This window comes from Cotesia glomerata, linkage group LG10, assembly GCF_020080835.1.
Source record: "Cotesia glomerata isolate CgM1 linkage group LG10, MPM_Cglom_v2.3, whole genome shotgun sequence".
Lineage (NCBI taxonomy): Eukaryota > Metazoa > Arthropoda > Insecta > Hymenoptera > Braconidae > Cotesia > Cotesia glomerata.
Window position 1 is genome coordinate 12,485,131 of NC_058167.1, and position 19,394 is coordinate 12,504,524.

Here is a 19,394-nt window from a genome sequence, read left to right on the forward strand (position 1 = left end):
TCGGTTGATTTGTTCGAGAGATATCGTGAACGAAAGAAAACCGAAAAAAGTGTTTTTTCAGAGTTACTCCGAAATTTCTAGTTTGACCAATTGAAACTTAGAAATTATTTATAAGGCTTAAAAAACTACGTATAATGCCGCCAACCGCGTAAAAATCGGTTCATTCATTCAAAAGTTATTGCGGTATGAACATTGAAAAAATAGTGTTCTATGAAACTTCTATCAGACTTTTGAGCTCAAAGAGCTCAAAAGCATAGAAAAGGTATCTTTTTGAGCTCGGAGAGCTTAAAACAACACACAGATTGTACTTTTGAGCTCGAAGAGCTCAAAAAAGCGGCCAGGTATTAACGGAATTAGCGGGAAGTTGCAGGGATGGCCTTTAGGGTCAACCGTTTTCTTAATTTTTTTTGCCATAATTTATTTGTCAAAAAAATTTTCAAAATTATCAAGTGTCTGCTAAATTAATTTTCATAAATATTTAACAATTTTTGTAACAAATAAATTATTTACAAAAATTGACATGTAGAAATTTTTAAAAATAATTTATTGGAGCAAATTTGTTAGATAAAGAAAACTAAAAAATTGTTAAAGTAACAGCTCAATTTAATGTCATAATTTAACATAATACTAAAATTAGCAGATATTTAAAAATTTTTGATTTTTTAATCAATAAAAAAATGTTTTCAAAAAATCGCACTCAAAATTTTTCAAATTTTCTACATGTTAAATTTTTTCTTTTCTTTTGTTTTTTTTTTTTTAATAAACTAGGGCTAGAGAATTATTTAAAAAAAATTTAATTTATAAATTTTTTCGAGCTTCTGAAGTAAATTTTTTTTTTAGATAAGTTTTTTTATGACATGAAAATTGGCAGAGAATTTTTCGAATTTTATCTAATTATAAACTAGGTCTAGAAAATTATTAAAAAAAAATTTTCAATTTTCTTAGCGGGAAGTTAAAAATTGAATTTATAAATTTTTAGAGCTTCTTAAGACAGTTTTTTTCAAACAAAATTTTTTCGTCAAAATTTACTAGTTAAAAAATTTCTAGAAATTATTTAAATTTTACATTACCTTTTTACTAATTTTAATTCCATAATTTCATGAATTTCACCACTCTGTTATTAAGAATATGTAATTACAGTGAAATAAAAATAATTCAATTATAAATATACATTTATTACTTAAAGCATTTGAACGTTTACATACAAGTGATAAAATGATTCAATAATTAGCAATTTTAAATTTATAAATTACCTATAATTTATAATAATCATCATCAATTATTTTTTATAAATAATATTAATAATAATCTTTATAAATACAATTACACGATCGGTTATTAAAGTCCCTTGTGAAACGATATTATAAAATATCATACAATTAATTTCTCACAAAAATACAAATATAAAATAATAAAATTTTGACTATAAATACTATATAAATTTATGCTCACAGAGCGTATATATATATTTATATATAAATTGTATTTATTAAAATTTTATTAACTGTTTAACGATTTATTGTATTTTGAAGATCATTTATTGGAATAAGTTGTTATTAACTGGAATAAACAGCCAAGTTAAAAATCGGTTAATTAATTCCGCTCAATATTCTCATCAAAACTGTAAATCTTTTATGTATTATCATTGGTAATCGGAAAAAATAGACTTGGAAAAAATTTTTACGTTATGAAAAATTCATATTATTTCATTAAAATTATTATAAAATAAAAATTATAATAATAATAATTATATTACGCCTACAATTTTCCTGAAAAACAAACACCCCCAGAATGATCGCTGTATTTTTTTTTACGAAAAAAAAATATTATTATTGTGTTTAATATATGACTTTATAGATCGGTAATTTTAATTAATAAAGAGGATAAACAAAGATAGTAATTATTATAAGCCAAATACCCGATCCGATTCTTGAAGAATGACTAATTTTTCATTATTGTTTGTTCACCATAATATTTTATCGGTATGAAGTCTCATACCATCAGAGAAAATCTAGGTGAAAATTCAACAATTAAAATTTTATTTTGACAATTTTTGTTTGAGAATGTGTAAAGATATAATTTTTTTACTCAGTGTAACTTTTTTTGGTAAGTGAAAAAATAATTCGGACAGCCCAGACCAGGACTCGAACCTGGATCTTTTAGTTACGCGCCAAATGCTCTACCAGCTCAAAAAATTTTTTAACGATTAGTTAATAATTTTTTACTTATAATAAAGTGTTTTTCATTCTATATATACATATTATGGATTTTAACTACAATCTTACGCAACGAGAAAGAAGGAAATTTATAAAAAATATGAAAATTTTAGTACGCGAAAAAATTCTTTATATGCTTTTTGTCTAAAATGATGAAAATTTTAATTTACTACTATCAAAAATGTTGACTTTTTCAAAATTATTTTTTTCATAAACTTTCTCCGGACAATTTTGAAGACTGTTGTTCGAAATTATGAAAAATCTTGATTTTTTTTTTATACAGATCTTTATGTTTCGAGCGATTCTAAAAAGAATGGCAAAAAAAATTTTTTCATACGTCCTTTTGGCATGAAACACTATCAAACTGCTGTAATACGCCATTTTGGAATTAGGTACGCGATTTGTTTATCTTCTTTATTATTAATTATTATTATTTTTATTTTTATTTTATAATAATTATAATAAAATAATATAAATTTTTCATAACTTTAAAATCATTTTGTCTATTATTTCCGGGATTAATTATCATTATTATTGTTTATCTCGAGTAACTTAATCGAGGGTTCATCCGTCAATAAGTCATTACAATAATTTAATAATCGATTATAGACCATGGCATAAACAACACAAGCTATTTTATAAACAACTTTATAACTGGAAGTCGAAGCTTTTAAATCTTTTCCTTACAAAGCTTCATAAGCCATATCAATAGATGGTCGCGAAGCAGGTCCATTTAAAAACTCTTCAAGCTCATCCTTCCCCTCATCCTCATCCTTTCTCTGCGATCGTTTCTTCCTCCTCTCGGTCTTATCCCCCTTATCCTTATCCTTGCTCTTATCTTTACTTTTCTTCTTCTTCCTCTTCTCTTTATCCTCGCCCTTATCCCTCTTCTTCTTCTCCTTCATCACCGGACTATTAGAATTAGAATTAGCATAAGCATAATTTTGCCTAACGCTCGAATTATCCAGCAGCTCCAAATGGACATTAGAACTAGTAACACTGACATCTAGACTCTTATCACTGACATCCAATTTATCTTTTCTGGTTCCAGTGCTACTAACATCTTCGCCACCCTCGGGGCTCTGCCGCCACTTGGAGTCCCGACTCAACCAACTATTAAACCTGTCTGAATTTCCATCCTGGTGATCCAGCGACCCAAAATCTCCATTTGAGATCTGGAGCTCTTCACTGGACGATATCGAGTCGCGTTTTTCCGAAGGAATTATTTTTTTATCCTCAATTAAAGAACCAGCATCACGATCTCGCTTTTTAGACTTGCTCAAAGGATTCTCAGCAAGTCTTGGTTCTACAGGAACGGAATGATCGTCATCAGCCGACGAAAGATCGTCTTCATACCCAGCAACAAGTGGGTTAGCAGTCTCTGTCTCACTATCTGTATCAACTACATTACTACTAGCCTGAGTTTTTTGAGGTGACTGATTATTGTCGTCCAAAAAAGACCTATCTAACATTCCATCATCCGGAACAAAGTCTTCAACGCTTGCTAGCGGAGAAGAATTTTTATTATTAGCTGCATTAGTTAAATTTATTGTTGTTATTGTTGGAACATCATCTTTTTTTCCACCAGCAAGAATTTTAGCGACAAAATTTTGCTGTTTTTCTTTTCTATCATCAGAAATTGAATCTGGTTTTACAGAAGATAAATTTTTCCCATTATAATCCGTCTTGGTTTCTTTTTTTGGTATTACTTTGGCCTCAAAAGATTTAACAGGAATAGGAGTACCACCACCAATCGGTCCAGGCATTGAATTAGATCTTCTAACATCGTTAAAATTATTATTACTATTACTGGAAGACAATGCGTGGTGTGTGCTCAATGATGACGTTACATTTGGGACTAGAATGTTTGCTGATACAGATTCAGCGACAGCACGTCGCCGATTTACAAGATTGTCCAAAAATTTATCGTAATCAGCGTCGTCGCTCTCTTGAAACAAATCCAACTCCTGACTAGTAAGCTGGGTTTCTTCTTCATTCGTCTCAAGTTGCTTCAACAGTGTCTCGCGTTGCAGCTGCAGGAATGGAAGGTTGAAAAATTTGTGCAGCAATTTTAATCCGAAACCATTACGCATCGAAGACTCGGCGTAACGCACTTGAGCGGTTCTTTCAGTCAGAGAATCGATAAAATAAGTTACGCGATCCGCGGTGACTGTACGGTGGTGAGACATGTCGCAATGATTCCCGAGGACTATTACGGGGATGTGATCGGGAATTTTGGGCAGCTCACGCTGCACGTAGTCAAATGTCCAGGATTTTGTGACGTCCAGCATCACGATCACGCCGTTGGTCCCCTTGTAGACGTCTAGGAATTCTGCGTCGAGTGCTGGCTCTTCGATAATCGCGTCTGATGGAGCGTTGTCCATTTTTAAGCCGTCTAACTTTCGCCTACGCCTTCCACGGTCAACTACGTCCCACACTTCTACTTTCACGACATCGTCTGTGGTTTTATAGTTCCATTGTATGCTTGTTACTTGGATTTCTTCCGTTGGAATGTATTCTTCTGTAAATTTTTGGCCCTGCAGTCTATGGAATAAACATGTTTTACCAACATTTCTATCACCCTTGATGATTATTTTCACTGGAAATTAAATAAGTATTTTTATTAGCTGATTTTTTTTTTTTAATTAATAATACTAAAGTTAGCCGACATTTCTAATTTTTTTTCATAATCAAAATTTTTTTCTTACTCTAAATAATTTATTACTTGGTCAAACATTACCTATCTTCAATATTATAATAAGGATTGATGTATCCTATTAAACGCAATAAATTAATATTAATTAAATTATCTTTTTCCATTTATTCAATTGGACCAAACAAATATTTTTTTAAAATTGCACTTAAAGTTTTTCAAGTTTTTTACAAATGAAATTCTTTTTTTCTTAGTTTTTTGTAATAATTTTTTGAATAAAAAAAAATTCTAAGAATTTTTAAATGTCGGCTAACTTAATTTTCATTTAAATTTATTATGATACTAAAGTTAGCCGTCAGTTGTAAATTTAAAAAATTTTTTTAACAAATTAATTGCAATAAAAAAATGCTTCTAAAAATTTTCACTTACAATTTTTATTAATTTTTACATGTGAAACTTTTTAATTAAATTTTTTTATAATATAATTGCTATAAAATTCTAAAAAAAATTTTTAAGATCTGACAACTTCAGAATGAAAATTAATTTAGCAGATATTTAATAATTTTTAGAACTTTTGTAAACAAATAAATTATGGCAAAAAAAAAATAAGAAAAAAAATTAACTTGTAGAAATTTAAAAAAATTAAAAATGCAATTTTTTTAAAATAATTTTTTAGAATTAGTTTAATTGTTAAATAAAATTAAAAATTTTTCAAGTGACAGCTAACTTTAATGTCATAACTTCAGATGAAAATTAAGTTAGCCGATATCTAAAAATTTTTATGTCACATTCTGGATTTTCCAGGATAAGATTTTAATATTTTTAAATTCCAGGTTGGCCTTATTAAGGTGTCAATAGACCCCAAGTAGGCCTGTTGCTTAGCTCTCTCTTAAATTTTTAAGATTTTATAGGGTTTAAATAAATCAATAATATCAATTCCGATTAATGAGATATATTATAAGAAAACTTTGACAAATAGATAGAGTTAGTCCATCTCGGGACATAAGTCCGGAGCCGAAGATGTTTATTGGCTGGCTAGCTCGGGCTGACTGCTCTGGATTAGCATCCAGAGTAAGGTAAAAGACCCAGTTATTGACACTGAACTAGTTATTGACGCTTGCATTTTTATTTTAATTAAATAAAACAAATCGACTCTAATAAATTAATAAATATAATTTTTGAGTTATAAATTTTAAGATAATTGGTTTTTTGAGAACATTTTACTTTTTTAATTAGAATAAAATTGCAAGTGTCAATCAACTAGGCCAGTGTCAATAACTGAGTCTTTTACCTTACAAAAGAATTATAATAATTAATAAAATTGACAACTTTGCATCTTAAAACTCACATCGAAGCAGTTAAAATTTTTAAATTAAAAATTTAATAAAATATAAATTTAATAGGAACGTTACATTTAGAATTTTTTTGTTGAAAAAATTATTGCAAAAAAATAAAAAAAAAATCATTTGTAAAAAACTTGAAAAACTGTGTGTAATTTTTAAAAAATTATTTTCTGTTCTAATTTAATTATTAAAAAAGGCGGCTAACTTTAGTGAAAATTAATGTAGCAAATATTCAAAAATTTGACAATAAATAAATTATGGCTAAAAATAAATTAGAAAAAAAAAAATTGACGTAGAAATTAAAAAAAAAAACTATAAATGCAATTTTTCAAAAATAATTTTTTGGAGAAAATTTTTTTGTTAGATAAAATTAAAAAATTGTTAAGTGACTGCTAACTTTAGTATTATCAACTTGAGTGTCATAATCTATTCGGTATTATTGATAAATAATTATTTATTACTGTTATATTGGACTCCTTTAGAAAATTTTCTCTGCAATGTCGTTGGCATTGATTGATGAGCAGGTCTAGGTGATGTGTTAACAACCCCATCGTGCTTACCAGCCAATCTTTTGAACGCTGACAACATTTTAGCAAGTTCTCAAGAACTTGATAGTTATCTTCACCGCATGTAATGTAACTACCTGAATAGATAAATAAATAACTTAATAATTTTATTTTTAAACACTCAATAGAAGTTAATTTTATTTAAACTTTGATCTATTAATTGTCAAGCTCCGTTAACCTCAAATCCTTTATTCACTGAGACATTTATTGGATTAAATTATGAGAAGAAAAAAAAAATGTGTTATTATCATAATTTTTATTTATTATATTTAAAAATGATAAGTTTACAAAATATAAATATAAATATTAAAAAAAAAATATCAAGTAAAAATAAAGACAGTAAAAAATGATAGTGTAAACAAATTTATAAAAATGACTGAAGCGACTTACTGTGATATTTATTAAATATAAAAAATATATCCCCATATATATATGTGTGTATAAATAATCACTTGCTAAGCCATCTTATATATACAATATACAGTTAACAATAAGATGACACGTAAAGTGAACAAGCAAGTGCAATTGACACGAAACAGCTGTTCCGCTGCCAGTAGTGTGGAGGATTGAATTAAATTCAAAAGGGCGCCACTGGTCTTACTATTTATTTGTCAATAGATAAATAGATGTTATCCACGTGGTGTAATTTTAGTGAAAATTAAATTAGCCGACATTTAACAATTTTTAGAATTTTTTTTTATTGAAAAAATTAATAAAAATTATTCTAGCAGATATTTGATAATTTTAAAAATTTTATAGCAAATAAATTATGGCAAAAAAAATTGACATGTAGAAATTTTTAAAAATAAAAATGCAATTTTTTAAAAATAATTTTTTTTAAAAAATGAAATTAAAAAAATGTTAAGTAACTGCTAACATAAATGTCATAAAAAATTATTATAAAAAAATGAAATAAAATATTTCACTTGTAAAACTGAAAATAAATTTTTTTGTTCTAATTTAATTGAAAAAAAAATTTAAAAATTAAAAACGTCGGCTAACTTTATTATTATGTAATTTTAATGAAAATTAAGTTAGCCGTTATCTAAAAATTTTTAAGAATTTTTTTTTATTAAAAAAATTAATGAAAATTAATCTAGCAGATATTTAATAATTTTAAAAATTTTATAGCAAATAAATTATGGCAAAAAAAAATTAGAAAGAAAAATTGACATGTAGAAATTTTAAAAAATAAAAAATGCAATTTTTTAGAACAAATTTTTTTGATAAATAAAATAAAAAAATTGTTAAGTGACTGCTAACTGTAATGTCATTAAAAATTATTATAAAAAAATAAAAAAAAAAATTTTATTTGTAAAAAACTTGAAAAACTAAAAGTGCAATTTTTTAAAAATAATTTTTTGTTCTAATTTAATTATTGAAAAAAAAATCAAAAAATTAAAAACGCCGGCTAACTTTATTATTATGCAATTTTAATGAAAATTAAATTAGCTGACACTGAAAAATTTTTGATTTTCTTTATTAATTAAAAATTAGAACTAAAAAACTATTTTTAAAAAATTCCACGTCTAATTTTTAAAATTTTCTGAATATTTTTTAAAAATTACTTTTCAATAAAATAAATTATAAAAATTTTTAAATGTCAGCTAATTTAATTTTGATTAATTTTAAATAATAAAAGATTAACTACATAAATAAAATTTTAATTAATAGTTGGATAATTAACTGACAATAATTTTAAATTACAAAAAATTATTAAATTCGGATATTACAAAGTGGATACTTTTAATTACAATAACAGATATTTATTTTAACAAATCAGTCAACGAATTTGAAACATTTAGGTCAATGAAATAAAATAGCAATTAGTAATTAATAATTAAAAATATTAACCAAAAAAAAATGTATTTCCAAGTACAATGATAATTGCTCACTGTAATATTTACAATACCATCCTTATTAATATGTTGTATAAATAAGTCTTAAGTTGCATTTAATTATTATTATTTACTCTCATTACCCAACAGCCACATCTAAAAACTTACAAATTTTTTCCAGCAATTATTTTAAAAATTTTTACACACCTCATGAAGTTTATATTAATAAAATTATTTACTTAGATTTTTATTATTATTATTTATATCCCGGCCGATGTATTGAATCCACGATAATAGAATATCAGATTTAAATTTAGTATACAGTATAAAATTAATTTATATCCGAGGATTTACGTGTCAAGTTTAAAATAGTGGACAGAAACATATGATCAACGTCCAAGGATGAGTTCTTTTTTAAGATTAATATAATTATAATCTAATTTAGAAGACATCTACCATTGCTTTTTATGTTCGTCCATCGACACACCACCTGGACCGAGTGATACAATCATCAAAAGTCCTCCAACGACAGATAAAGTCTGTAATAAAATATTATTAATTTTTTTTTATCGTTAAAACAAATTAGCATAAATAATATCGCGTTACAGATGCCTTAAGGGCGTATAATAAAAATTTTATTTTTTTTTCTAAGTCGAAAAAAAATTTTTAGTTGGGAGAAAAATTAAAAAATGACAAAGCGACTGCTAATTTTAATGTCAAAAAATTATTACAGAAAAATAAAAAATTTTCATTTTCAAAAAAATTTAAAAAACTTTAAGTGCAATTTAAAAAAAATATTTTTTAACACACGGAAAGAACAAGATGACACTGGATATAATCACAGATTATACTTAGTGATATTCTGTGGTGAAAAAAAAAAAATTCAGATAGTAGCTAGTATAATCCAGATTACAATGAGTATAATCCAGATAACAATGAGTATAATCCAGATATCACTCAGTATAATCTGCATTATACTAGCTACTATCTGAAATTTTTTTTCACAGATATCGCTGAGTATAATCTGGAATGATATCCAGTGTCATCTTGTTCTAAGGGCGTAAAAAAAATTTTTTTTTCGGAATCGACGTATTTTTTCATAAAATGTGAAGAAATGCAAAAAAAAAATTTTCTTCATACTAAAAATTTTTTTGGACAGAAAAATAAATTGAATTTTTATTATACGCCCTTATGGCATCCGAGGTAAATCCCGGGAGCCATAAGAGCGTATAAAATTTTTTTCTTGCGTTTTTACACATTTCGGATGAAACAGTTCGATTCCCGAAAAAATTCAAAGTTCAAAAAATTTTTTAAACCCAGAAAAAATAGACCCGGAAAAAATTTTAAAGTTATGAAAAATTCATATTATTTCAGATTTATTAAATTATTATTATTATTATTATTTTTTTTTTTATTTTACAATAATTTTAATGAAATATGAATTTTTCATAATTTAAAAATTTTCTTCCGGTTTATTTTTTTTTGATTACCAAATTTTTAATACGCCCTTACAGCTTTTCACCGGAACATTTTGCGGGTATACGCCCTTATGGCATCTGAAACGCGAAATAATATAAAAAAAGAAGAAAATTACCTGGAAGAAATCGTATTTTAGGAAATCTCTGAGTGGCCTGTGGTCGGGGATAGTCCACCATGCATTATGATACATATTTAACGCCGAGAGCATCAAAACAAGCAACAAGGCACTGAGCTTTGTTTTGTATCCAACAGTAACAAATACCATCAAAATACCTCCAATAATATCCTGCGTAATTTGCATGAATGATATTTCAAAACGTATCAACGTTACAAACATAAATGCCAAAAGAATACGACCAGCCAGCTGTAAATAATTTTTAGGTTTGTTCTCCCCGAGGGTAGGCACCCCAGCGAACAAAGATCTTCCTTCAACACGTGATTCAGCAAGTACCAGGAGCAATGCCCCAATAAGTGCCAGGTTGCGGAATAAAAATTGTATATCCCACAGTATGTTGTAGGCGAGCGTCTGGAGTACGACTATGAAAAACAGGGCACCACAGGCAATAGATACCTTAAATCTTCCAATTACCATCACACAGCCTCCCAGTTGGCCAATTAAATTTATCAAGACGAACAAAGTTGCCAGAAACTTTCCACAGTTCCATGTCATGTCCATGTATTCTCTTTGCTCGCTCCACTGGAACCACATTCGTAAGCCGTCTTCAAGAAACGTGGCAATGAGACAAAGCCGTGCAAGGGTTGGGAGCACATGTTTTCCATTGCGAATTACCTGCAATTAAAATTATTCTATTAGCTTTTTTATTTTATATTTATTAATCTAAATATTAATGTCGGAATTAACATTGATGATTTTTTTTTCAAATATTTATTATCTATTTTTTAAAATATGTTATCACGATAAGTGATTACGTGGACAGTTGCGTTTTATTATTTTTTAATAATTATTTGTAATTGGAGTACCATTATTGTTTATTATTATTATTATTATTATTATTATTATTATTATTATTTTATTATAAGTATTTAAACAACAGTCTTGATATAAACAAATGTAGGTGAAGATCAGATTAGACAGCGTAAATTAAAATCATAACCTGCAGACAGTTAGACTGCTAAATTAGTGACTGGTAAATTGCACTTGGCACATTATTATAATTCACAATTAAATCACTGGTGTATAAATGAGCCACAGATGCTGATAAAAATATGCTGAGCTTAAATATGTTTTAGTTGTATTATATTGTCTGGTCACGATGACGTTGACAGGAGAAACACACCTGTCCCACAGGAAAAAATACATACGATCACTCATGTGTTGATAACTCACCAGTTAAAATAACGTTATTTATACCAGAGCTCTTTGTTTAATTATTCATCAGCAAACAATATATTATTGTGATTATTTATTTAAATAATTACCTGATCGGCAACCTCCTCGGCTTTAGAAACTAATTCGTGTTGAATCTCCATCGTGCTTTTTTAAAAATGAAAAAAAAGAACCCATCCACACACCACACGTCGCATACACGCACGCAAAGAACCACAGCTAGCTCTTACCCGTATAGCCACCTATAAAAATTAAACACAATTTTTTAATTCATACACTAAGTACTATTTATCTGTATTACTTTTAATCAAGCTTACTTGTTTGTATGTGTGTGCTCAAAGAGCCTCCAAAAGATATTTTTCGAGTATGATGTGGAGATATACTGCGCAATTTTACACGCATGTCGTAGCTTCCGGTTCACGTGTCACCCGCCAAAATATTTTTTATTCAAATATCTTTTATTTAGTACTTCATTTTTTATCACTTGTTAACTTATTATTAATGTTTATTGTTATTTTTATTTAATTGATATTTTTTAATTTTTTAATTTCCCGCCATTTTTTTCAAAATTTAAATCAATACTGCACTCTGGAAGATAAAAAAAAAATTAATAAATAATTAATATATGTCGTGATTAAAAATATATAATACAATAAATAATTAATATAACCTTGGACATTAATACACTTCGATCCGGTTAATTATTTCAACGGTACTAGAAATACTAGACAAGCAAGTTTTGTGTTTGAAGAAAAAAATTTTATTGCAAAAAATAATTCGATTAAAAAATGTTAAATTCAACATTTTTTTATAACATTTAAGTAGAATACTAAAGTTAGCCGACGTTTTTAATTTTTTGATGTTTTTTTATCATTAAATTAAAATTAAAAAAATATTTTTTAAAAATTGCACTTAAAGTTTTTCAAGTTTTTTACAAATAAAATTTTTTTTTATTTTTTTTTCAATAAAAAAATATTTTAAAAATTATTAAAAGTCGACTAACTTAATTTTCATCATTAAACTTAGCAGTTACTTAATTTTTTAATTTTATAATCAACAAAATTTGTTCCAAAATCTTATTTTTAAAAAATTGCATTATTTATTTTTTACAATTTCTACATGTCAATTTTTTTTCTAATTTTTTTTGCCATAATTTATTTGTTATAAAATTTTTAAAATTATTAAATAAATGCTAAATTAATTTTTATCATTTTTTTTTTTAGTTTTTACAGTTTCTACGTCTTTTTTTTCTAATTTTTTTGCCATAATTTGTTATAAAATTTTAAAAATTATTGAATAAATGCTAAATTAATTTTTTTATTTTTTGCAATTTCTACATGTCAATTTTTTTTGCCATAATTTATTAGTTATAAAATTTTAAAAATCATTAAATATATGCTAAATTAATTTTCATCATTTTTTTTTTAGTTTTTACGCTGCAACTGCTTAAAATAATTTTTTATTTGAAATAAAGTCCGCTGCAAGTAATTTAACTTATATTTCTTCATTGAAATTAAATTAAGTCTTTCATCACACTGAAAAATCCAAGACAATGCAATAACAAAATTAATTATTTAAATACACCAAAATATAATTGATCATCATCATCATCATCATCGGTATGATTTATCTATTTTTAGTATCAATAAAAAAAAATAATTTAAGCTAAACGTACACGTGACGTCGCGGATCATCCGATGTTACGTCGATTGGCATTCCAGTGATAATTACCGGGAAAGTGCGTTATCTAAAATATAATAATTATTGCGTATAAAAAAAAATAATTTATTCAAAGCTGATTAGCATTACTATACTAATTCTCATTAGATTACATTGGCTATTTCTCGTAACTGGAATTACCATATTTTTACTATTAGATTTACCTGTGATTAACAATTCAAATAGTAATTTTGAATGAGAGACTTCATTCTTACAAGCTCTGGTGGTAGTAGTTGACAATTTTATAAATAAATCAATTTAAATTGCAATCATCAATTTAACATATATATTAATTGGTGCTTTATATTGCAAATGTTACGGCCCTGGTTCTACGTTGTACCCCTACTTATCTGAATGTACTTGTCGGCACAAGTAAAGAGAGAACCAGCTAAACTCGACAATTTATACAGTTCGGTTTTACTATTTCACTTGCTTATATCGTACGATAATATAAGTACAATATAGTTGCGTTTATACGTATCGGCTTTGGTCTTTAGTCAGTATCTACCAATAAGTCAGTAACTGTGATTTTAAATTAATTTTATTATTATTTATTAAATTAATTTATTATTTTAGGTTAAACAATTGTTTACCATTTGTAATTTAATTTTTTATTTATTTATTTATTAATAACTTGACCGGTTTTTGTGTCAATTTAATTTTTCCTACTTTAGTATACATACATAAGTATATCATATATATAAATATATTGTAGTGTAATAGTTAAAAAGTGCGTGGGTGAGCATTTGAAAGCCAGTTGGAGTAGTAGCTAGGTCAACTGGGCATGTGGAATCGTAGGTTTGTGTGGTATGTCATTGTGTTCCGGCTTTTTTAAAGACGTGTCACAATTTTATAAACTTGGTATATTTTTTTAATTACTTAGAGTCATTTATTTTTATTAGACAGTCATATGTCAATATTAATTAATTAATAATTGTTTATAAAACGTCTTCATTTGTTTTTAATTTTACGACGTTACTTTTCACACGTCAATATTTTATTTTAATTGTCACAATTTGACTCGAAATATTGTTTTAGATAATTATACTTATCCTGTTGGATATTTTAAAAATAAAAAAAAATTATTTTATTTTATTTATATTAATTTATAAATCGGTGAGACCAATTTTTAATTTCATTAATTATAATAATAAAGTTAGCCGACATTTTTTATTTTTTTATTTTGCTTAATTTATTAATTTATAATTAAAAAATTGCACTTGAAATTTTTGAAAAATTTTTTTTGCAATAATTCTTTAATAAAAAAAAATCAAATTTTTAGATGGCTAACTTTATTTTCATTATTAATTAGTAAATATTTATCTATCAAAATTCATGCCATGTATATGATGAAATATGACACATCGGTTGATAAAAATGTACGTGACTAATTGAAAAATAAACTTAAATTTGCTTCTATTACAGATAGCGAAAATTTGAATCAATAAGAAGAAAAAATAATATTTGAAATGAATTTTGAAAATAATCATGAAAATGGAGATCATGCATCTCTTGGATCGCGGGACGATTCTCCTGTTGTATTCCCGGTAAATATATTTGCATGGATAATATTTATAAATAGTAATGTAATGCGATAATAAAACATTAAATGTTTCCGTTGTTGCTTGTCATAAGTCATAACACAGTTGACTAATCATTCATTATTACTTCATGTAGCATAAAAAGTTTATCAGAACATTCGAGTGCTGGTTGAACATTATTTAGAAACATTATGTAGAAAATAAGTAATCAGTTTATGATAAATTTTTATTCATTAAATTATAAAATTGCAGTCAATATATCGAGAAGCACCATTCAGCGATGACCCGGAAGCCATCGCGGAGTTAGAAGCTTGCGACTACACTAAAAAAATCGACATAAAAATGGCAAAGAGCGGGAAAGGTTTGTTTAATTATCTATATTATTAAGAGAATGAGCAAAATTTAGTGGCCAGTAAATTTGGTATCGTTGGAAAAGTCTTGACCTGGAGTTGTACCTTTCCATAATTTCATATCATTCTCACCAATAGTCAATTTATGATGATAAGTATTTAGGCTGCATTCGAAAATACTTTATCTCTAGAAACATAATTAAGAAATTAACTTGTATCTTGTGAACTATTGACATTTTTATAGATATAAGCTCATCCCGATGTTACACTCATCGAAACCTTTCATTCAAGTACCCACATCAATTTTTCATATATTTATATATATTATATATATGTATATATGAAAAATATATCAAAAATGCGTGTGGGTACTCAAATGAAAGCTCTTGATGATTGTAACATCGGGATGAGCTTAGATCCTTAAAAATGTTAATAGTTAAGAAAGTACAGTACAATTTAAAATAATTAATAAATTACCTTGTATCTCGTGAACTATTGACATTTTTAAAGATATAAGCTCGTTCCAATGTTACACTCATAAAGACCTTTCATTAGAGTACCCACATCCATTTTTCATATATTTATATATATATTATATATATGTATATATGAAAAATATATCAAAAATGCATGTGGGTACTCAAAAGAAAGCTCTTGATGAGTGTAACATCAGGATGAGCTTATATCTTCAAAAATGTCAATAGTTAAAAAAGTACAATCCAATTTAACGAAAGTCATCACTTAATAAAGCAAAATTTTATTTATTTCGAATTTACAAGTCGAATTTAATAGATTAATATAAGATATCATTAATAAAATATTTATTTTAGCGCCTAGACGGGTTCGAGTTTACGCAGACGGAATTTACGATTTGTTCCATCAAGGCCACGCTCGTCAGCTAATGCAGGCAAAAAATCTTTTCCCAAATGTTTATTTGATCGTCGGTGGTAAGATGTTTGTTCCAATTTTCAGTTGATTTATTTTTAATTTAATTAATTGATAACAGTCACTTAATTAAATTTTAGTTTGCAATGACGAATTGACTCACGAGAAAAAAGGTCGCACTGTTATGACCGATGATGAGAGATATGAAGCAGTACGGCATTGCCGTTACGTCGATGAACTAGTGCGAGACGCTCCATGGGAGCTGGATGAAGAATATCTAGCCAAACACAAGGTATTAATAATATATAACTCATAAAATAATATCCATTTATTATCATACTTGATTACATTATTATCGTAATTTTAATTTAATATTAAATATTAAATTTAAAATAAAAATTTTTCAGATAGACTTCGTAGCGCACGACGACATCCCGTATTCAACTGACGAGGCTGACGATGTGTATGGTTGGATAAAAGCTAAAGGAATGTTTGCAGCTACTCAAAGAACTGAGGGTGTCTCTACATCAGATATTGTTGCTAGAATTGTCAAAGATTATGATATTTATGTTAGAAGAAATTTAGCTCGAGGTTACAGTGCCAAGGAATTGAACGTCTCGTTTCTTAGTGTAAGTTATCATTAATTAAATTGATAAATATGTGTATTAATTAATTTTTTAATATATGTTCAAATAATACCAATAATTATTTACATTATTCAGGAAAAAAAATTCAGATTACAAAATAAATTCGATGATTTAAAAGACAAGGGAAAACGAGTGATGGAAAACATTGAAGAGAAGCGGATGGATATGATTAGCAAGTGGGAAGAAAAATCTCGTGATTTTATAGACGCTTTTTTATTACTATTTGGTCGAGAGGGTCGACTGGTCTGTACCAAAAAATTTTTTTTTTCTTTTTTATTTTTCATTCTATCTCTTTTTATCATTGGAGTGGCTCATTGTAAATCCTGTCTTACAAGTGGAATCTTTCATATCTTAACAAATTCAACTCAAGTGATAAAATCTATTAATCATTAATCTTTTATCTCTACCTATTTATTTATTTATTTATTTATCCAAATTTGTTCTAAGTATTTTATATGTTTCTTTGAATAAAAAATAATTCATCAATCTCATTCATTTCTTTATTCGTAAAATCTATGATAGGATTAACTTAAAATAAATAAATGTATTTGATTTTTGTTTTAAACTGATTGATTAATTTATTTACAGTCGACGATTTGGAACGAAAGTAAAGGTCGTTTGATGCAAGCGCTTTCACCACCAGCAAGTCCTAAACGAGCGGGTAGTCCAAATGGGAGCAGTAGTAGTAATAATGACGATGATCAAGTCAGGTAATTTTTTTTTTTTTAGCTTCATAAATATTTATTATTAAGGAGGTATGTTCTGGTCTAGAAGCATAAAATTTCAGGTAATTTTTGAAGTGCCGTAAAAAAAAAGCAATCAATATTTTTGCTATATATTTTTTTATAATTGATTTGTTAACATTATAAGAATACAGAAAAAAATAATAAAATAAAAAAAGTTGAAAATCCAAAAAATTAGCAGCTGATAAAGTGAGGGGGGGTCTCAAAAAATTGGCACGTGACTATACCCATGATTTAAAAAATGTTAATAAAAAAGATTATTAATCTAGAGTAATGGCGCTATAGTTGAAACTACGGAAAAGTTGAAAAAAAATTTTTCACGAAATGGAGTGTCTGAAAAAAAAAATTTTTTTTACCACTTTTTTTTACTTCGAATTTTTTTAAAATAGTAAAAATTGAAATTTGGGGATGACCGTAGTTCCAATCATAGCGACATTACTCTAGATTATTAAGAGAATAAGCAAAAGTTTGTGGCCAGTGTATTTATATGATAAAATGGGTTTTTATGATTAAATTTGGTATCGTTGGAAAAGTCTTGACTTGGAGGTGTGCTGTTTCAAGTTGTCATATCATTCTCAACAATAATCACTTTATGATGATAAGTATTTAGGCTGCATTCAAAAATACTCTATCTCTAGATACATAATTAAGGAATGACCTTGCATCTTGTGAACTATTGACATTTTTAAAGATATAAGCTCGTTCCGATGTTACACTCATCGAGACCTTTCATTTAAGTACCCACATCAATTTTTCATTTATTTATATATATTATATATATGTATATATGAAATATATATAAAAATGCATGTGGGTATTCAAATGAAAGCTCTTGATGAGTGTAACATCGGGATGACCTTATATCTTTAAAAACGTCAATGTTTAAGAAAGTACAGTGCAATTTAATAGATATCTTGTGAATTCTTGACATTTTTAAAGATATAAGCTCATCTTGACATTACACTCATCTAGACCTTTCATTTGAGTACCCACATCGATTTTTCATATATTTTATATATTTATATATATTATATATAAATATATATGAAAAATATATCAAAATGCATGTGGGTACTCAAATGAAAGGTTTCGATGAGTGTAATGCCAGGGTGAGCTTATATCTTTAAAAATATCAATAGTTCATAATATACAAGGTAGTTTCTTAATTATCTTAAATTGCAGCGTACTTTTTTAACTATTGACATTTTTAAAGATATAAGCTCATCCCGATGTTACACTCATCGAGACCTTTCATTTGAGTACCCACATCAATTTTTCATATATTTATATATATGTATATATGAAAAATATATGAAAATGCATATGTATATATGTATATATGAAAATTACCTGAAATTCTATGCTTCTAGACTAGAATACCCCCTTTTAATAATAAATGAAAAGATTAATTATTTATAATTTATAAATTTATTTTTACAGTCCACCACCAAAGAAAACTGGTCGCTACGATTTTCCAAATAATAGTAATCACTATTTGAGTGATGATTACAGTGATGACGAAGAAATAAATTCACATTCCAAATAGTTTATGACTTTTATTTATTATTATTTAACTTTCGATATATTTATCTCAACATCTTTAATAATTGTAATTAATTAATAATTAGACTAAATTAATGGTCTAGACATAATAGATTTGTTTACTAAATTGACGTGTGATTTATTTACTTAAAAAAATCTACACAATTAGGTTGCAATTAATTAATTAATGCCTTATAAAGTTAGTATTGAATTTAAATGCAATTGCAAGATTAAATGACCTAGTCACTTGTTATTGCGTTAATTGATAATTAAATTAAAACAACAAAGGTAAGAAATAATTATTATTTTTAAATTAAACACATCAAGATTGAATATTTTGGTAATGTATACAAAAAAAAAGATCAATTTTATTGTCACAATTAATTTATATTAAAACTCGTTATTTTTATGCAATCCAGCGAATGAATTAAATATAATTAATTATAATCTATTAATATAATTTATTGTGCGCGTGAATAAGTGTTTCGCAAGCGAAAGAAATGACATACATATATACAAATATT

At 26.6% G+C, this 19,394-nt stretch overlaps 3 protein-coding genes and 1 long non-coding RNA gene across 8 annotated transcripts; 1 reads left to right on the plus strand and 3 right to left on the minus strand.

The window, feature by feature from the left end:
- Positions 1 to 1,467: 1,467 nt before the first annotated feature.
- LOC123272344 (rab-like protein 6) lies at positions 1,468 to 7,492 on the minus strand. 2 transcript variants are annotated; one of them, XR_006511060.1, is made up of 4 exons: positions 7,169 to 7,492; positions 6,674 to 6,855; positions 2,746 to 4,815; positions 1,468 to 1,643 (listed from the first exon to the last, which is right to left on the minus strand). XR_006511060.1 is itself a non-coding variant. In XM_044739039.1 (3 exons), exons 2-3 carry the CDS (start codon positions 6,798 to 6,800, stop codon positions 2,900 to 2,902), a joined length of 2,043 nt encoding a protein of 680 aa, XP_044594974.1. In that variant the 5' UTR covers positions 6,801 to 6,855; positions 7,169 to 7,492; the 3' UTR covers positions 2,495 to 2,899. The 2 variants fall into 2 exon arrangements, 1 of the variants encoding a protein (XP_044594974.1); XM_044739039.1 differs by lacking the exon at positions 1,468 to 1,643 and having other exon boundaries at positions 2,495 to 4,815.
- Positions 7,493 to 8,618: 1,126 nt separating this feature from the next.
- LOC123272346 (surfeit locus protein 4 homolog) lies at positions 8,619 to 11,888 on the minus strand. 3 transcript variants are annotated; one of them, XM_044739043.1, is made up of 5 exons: positions 11,536 to 11,657; positions 11,134 to 11,393; positions 11,077 to 11,098; positions 10,211 to 10,885; positions 8,619 to 9,155 (listed from the first exon to the last, which is right to left on the minus strand). In XM_044739043.1, the coding sequence occupies exons 3-5, from the start codon at positions 11,077 to 11,079 to the stop codon at positions 9,069 to 9,071; spliced, it is 765 nt and encodes a 254-aa protein (XP_044594978.1). In that variant the 5' UTR covers positions 11,080 to 11,098; positions 11,134 to 11,393; positions 11,536 to 11,657; the 3' UTR covers positions 8,619 to 9,068. The 3 variants fall into 3 exon arrangements, with proteins under 3 accessions (XP_044594978.1, XP_044594977.1, XP_044594979.1); XM_044739042.1 differs by lacking the exons at positions 11,077 to 11,098; positions 11,134 to 11,393 and adding an exon at positions 11,761 to 11,888 and having other exon boundaries at positions 11,536 to 11,685; XM_044739044.1 differs by lacking the exon at positions 11,077 to 11,098 and having other exon boundaries at positions 11,211 to 11,393.
- Positions 11,889 to 11,989: 101 nt separating this feature from the next.
- Positions 11,990 to 13,730, minus strand: LOC123272347. The gene is made up of 3 exons (XR_006511062.1): positions 13,327 to 13,730; positions 13,119 to 13,190; positions 11,990 to 12,031 (listed from the first exon to the last, which is right to left on the minus strand). It is a non-coding gene; the product is annotated as an uncharacterized LOC123272347 (long non-coding RNA).
- Positions 13,731 to 13,791: 61 nt separating this feature from the next.
- Positions 13,792 to 18,997, plus strand: LOC123272345 (choline-phosphate cytidylyltransferase A-like). 2 transcript variants are annotated; one of them, XM_044739040.1, is made up of 9 exons: positions 13,792 to 13,969; positions 14,588 to 14,709; positions 14,956 to 15,064; positions 15,884 to 16,000; positions 16,079 to 16,230; positions 16,346 to 16,567; positions 16,661 to 16,828; positions 17,174 to 17,295; positions 18,769 to 18,997. In XM_044739040.1, exons 2-9 carry the CDS (start codon positions 14,632 to 14,634, stop codon positions 18,872 to 18,874), a joined length of 1,074 nt encoding a protein of 357 aa, XP_044594975.1. In that variant the 5' UTR covers positions 13,792 to 13,969; positions 14,588 to 14,631; the 3' UTR covers positions 18,875 to 18,997. The 2 variants fall into 2 exon arrangements, with proteins under 2 accessions (XP_044594975.1, XP_044594976.1); XM_044739041.1 differs by having other exon boundaries at positions 13,792 to 13,960.
- The last annotated feature ends 397 nt before the right edge of the window (positions 18,998 to 19,394 follow it).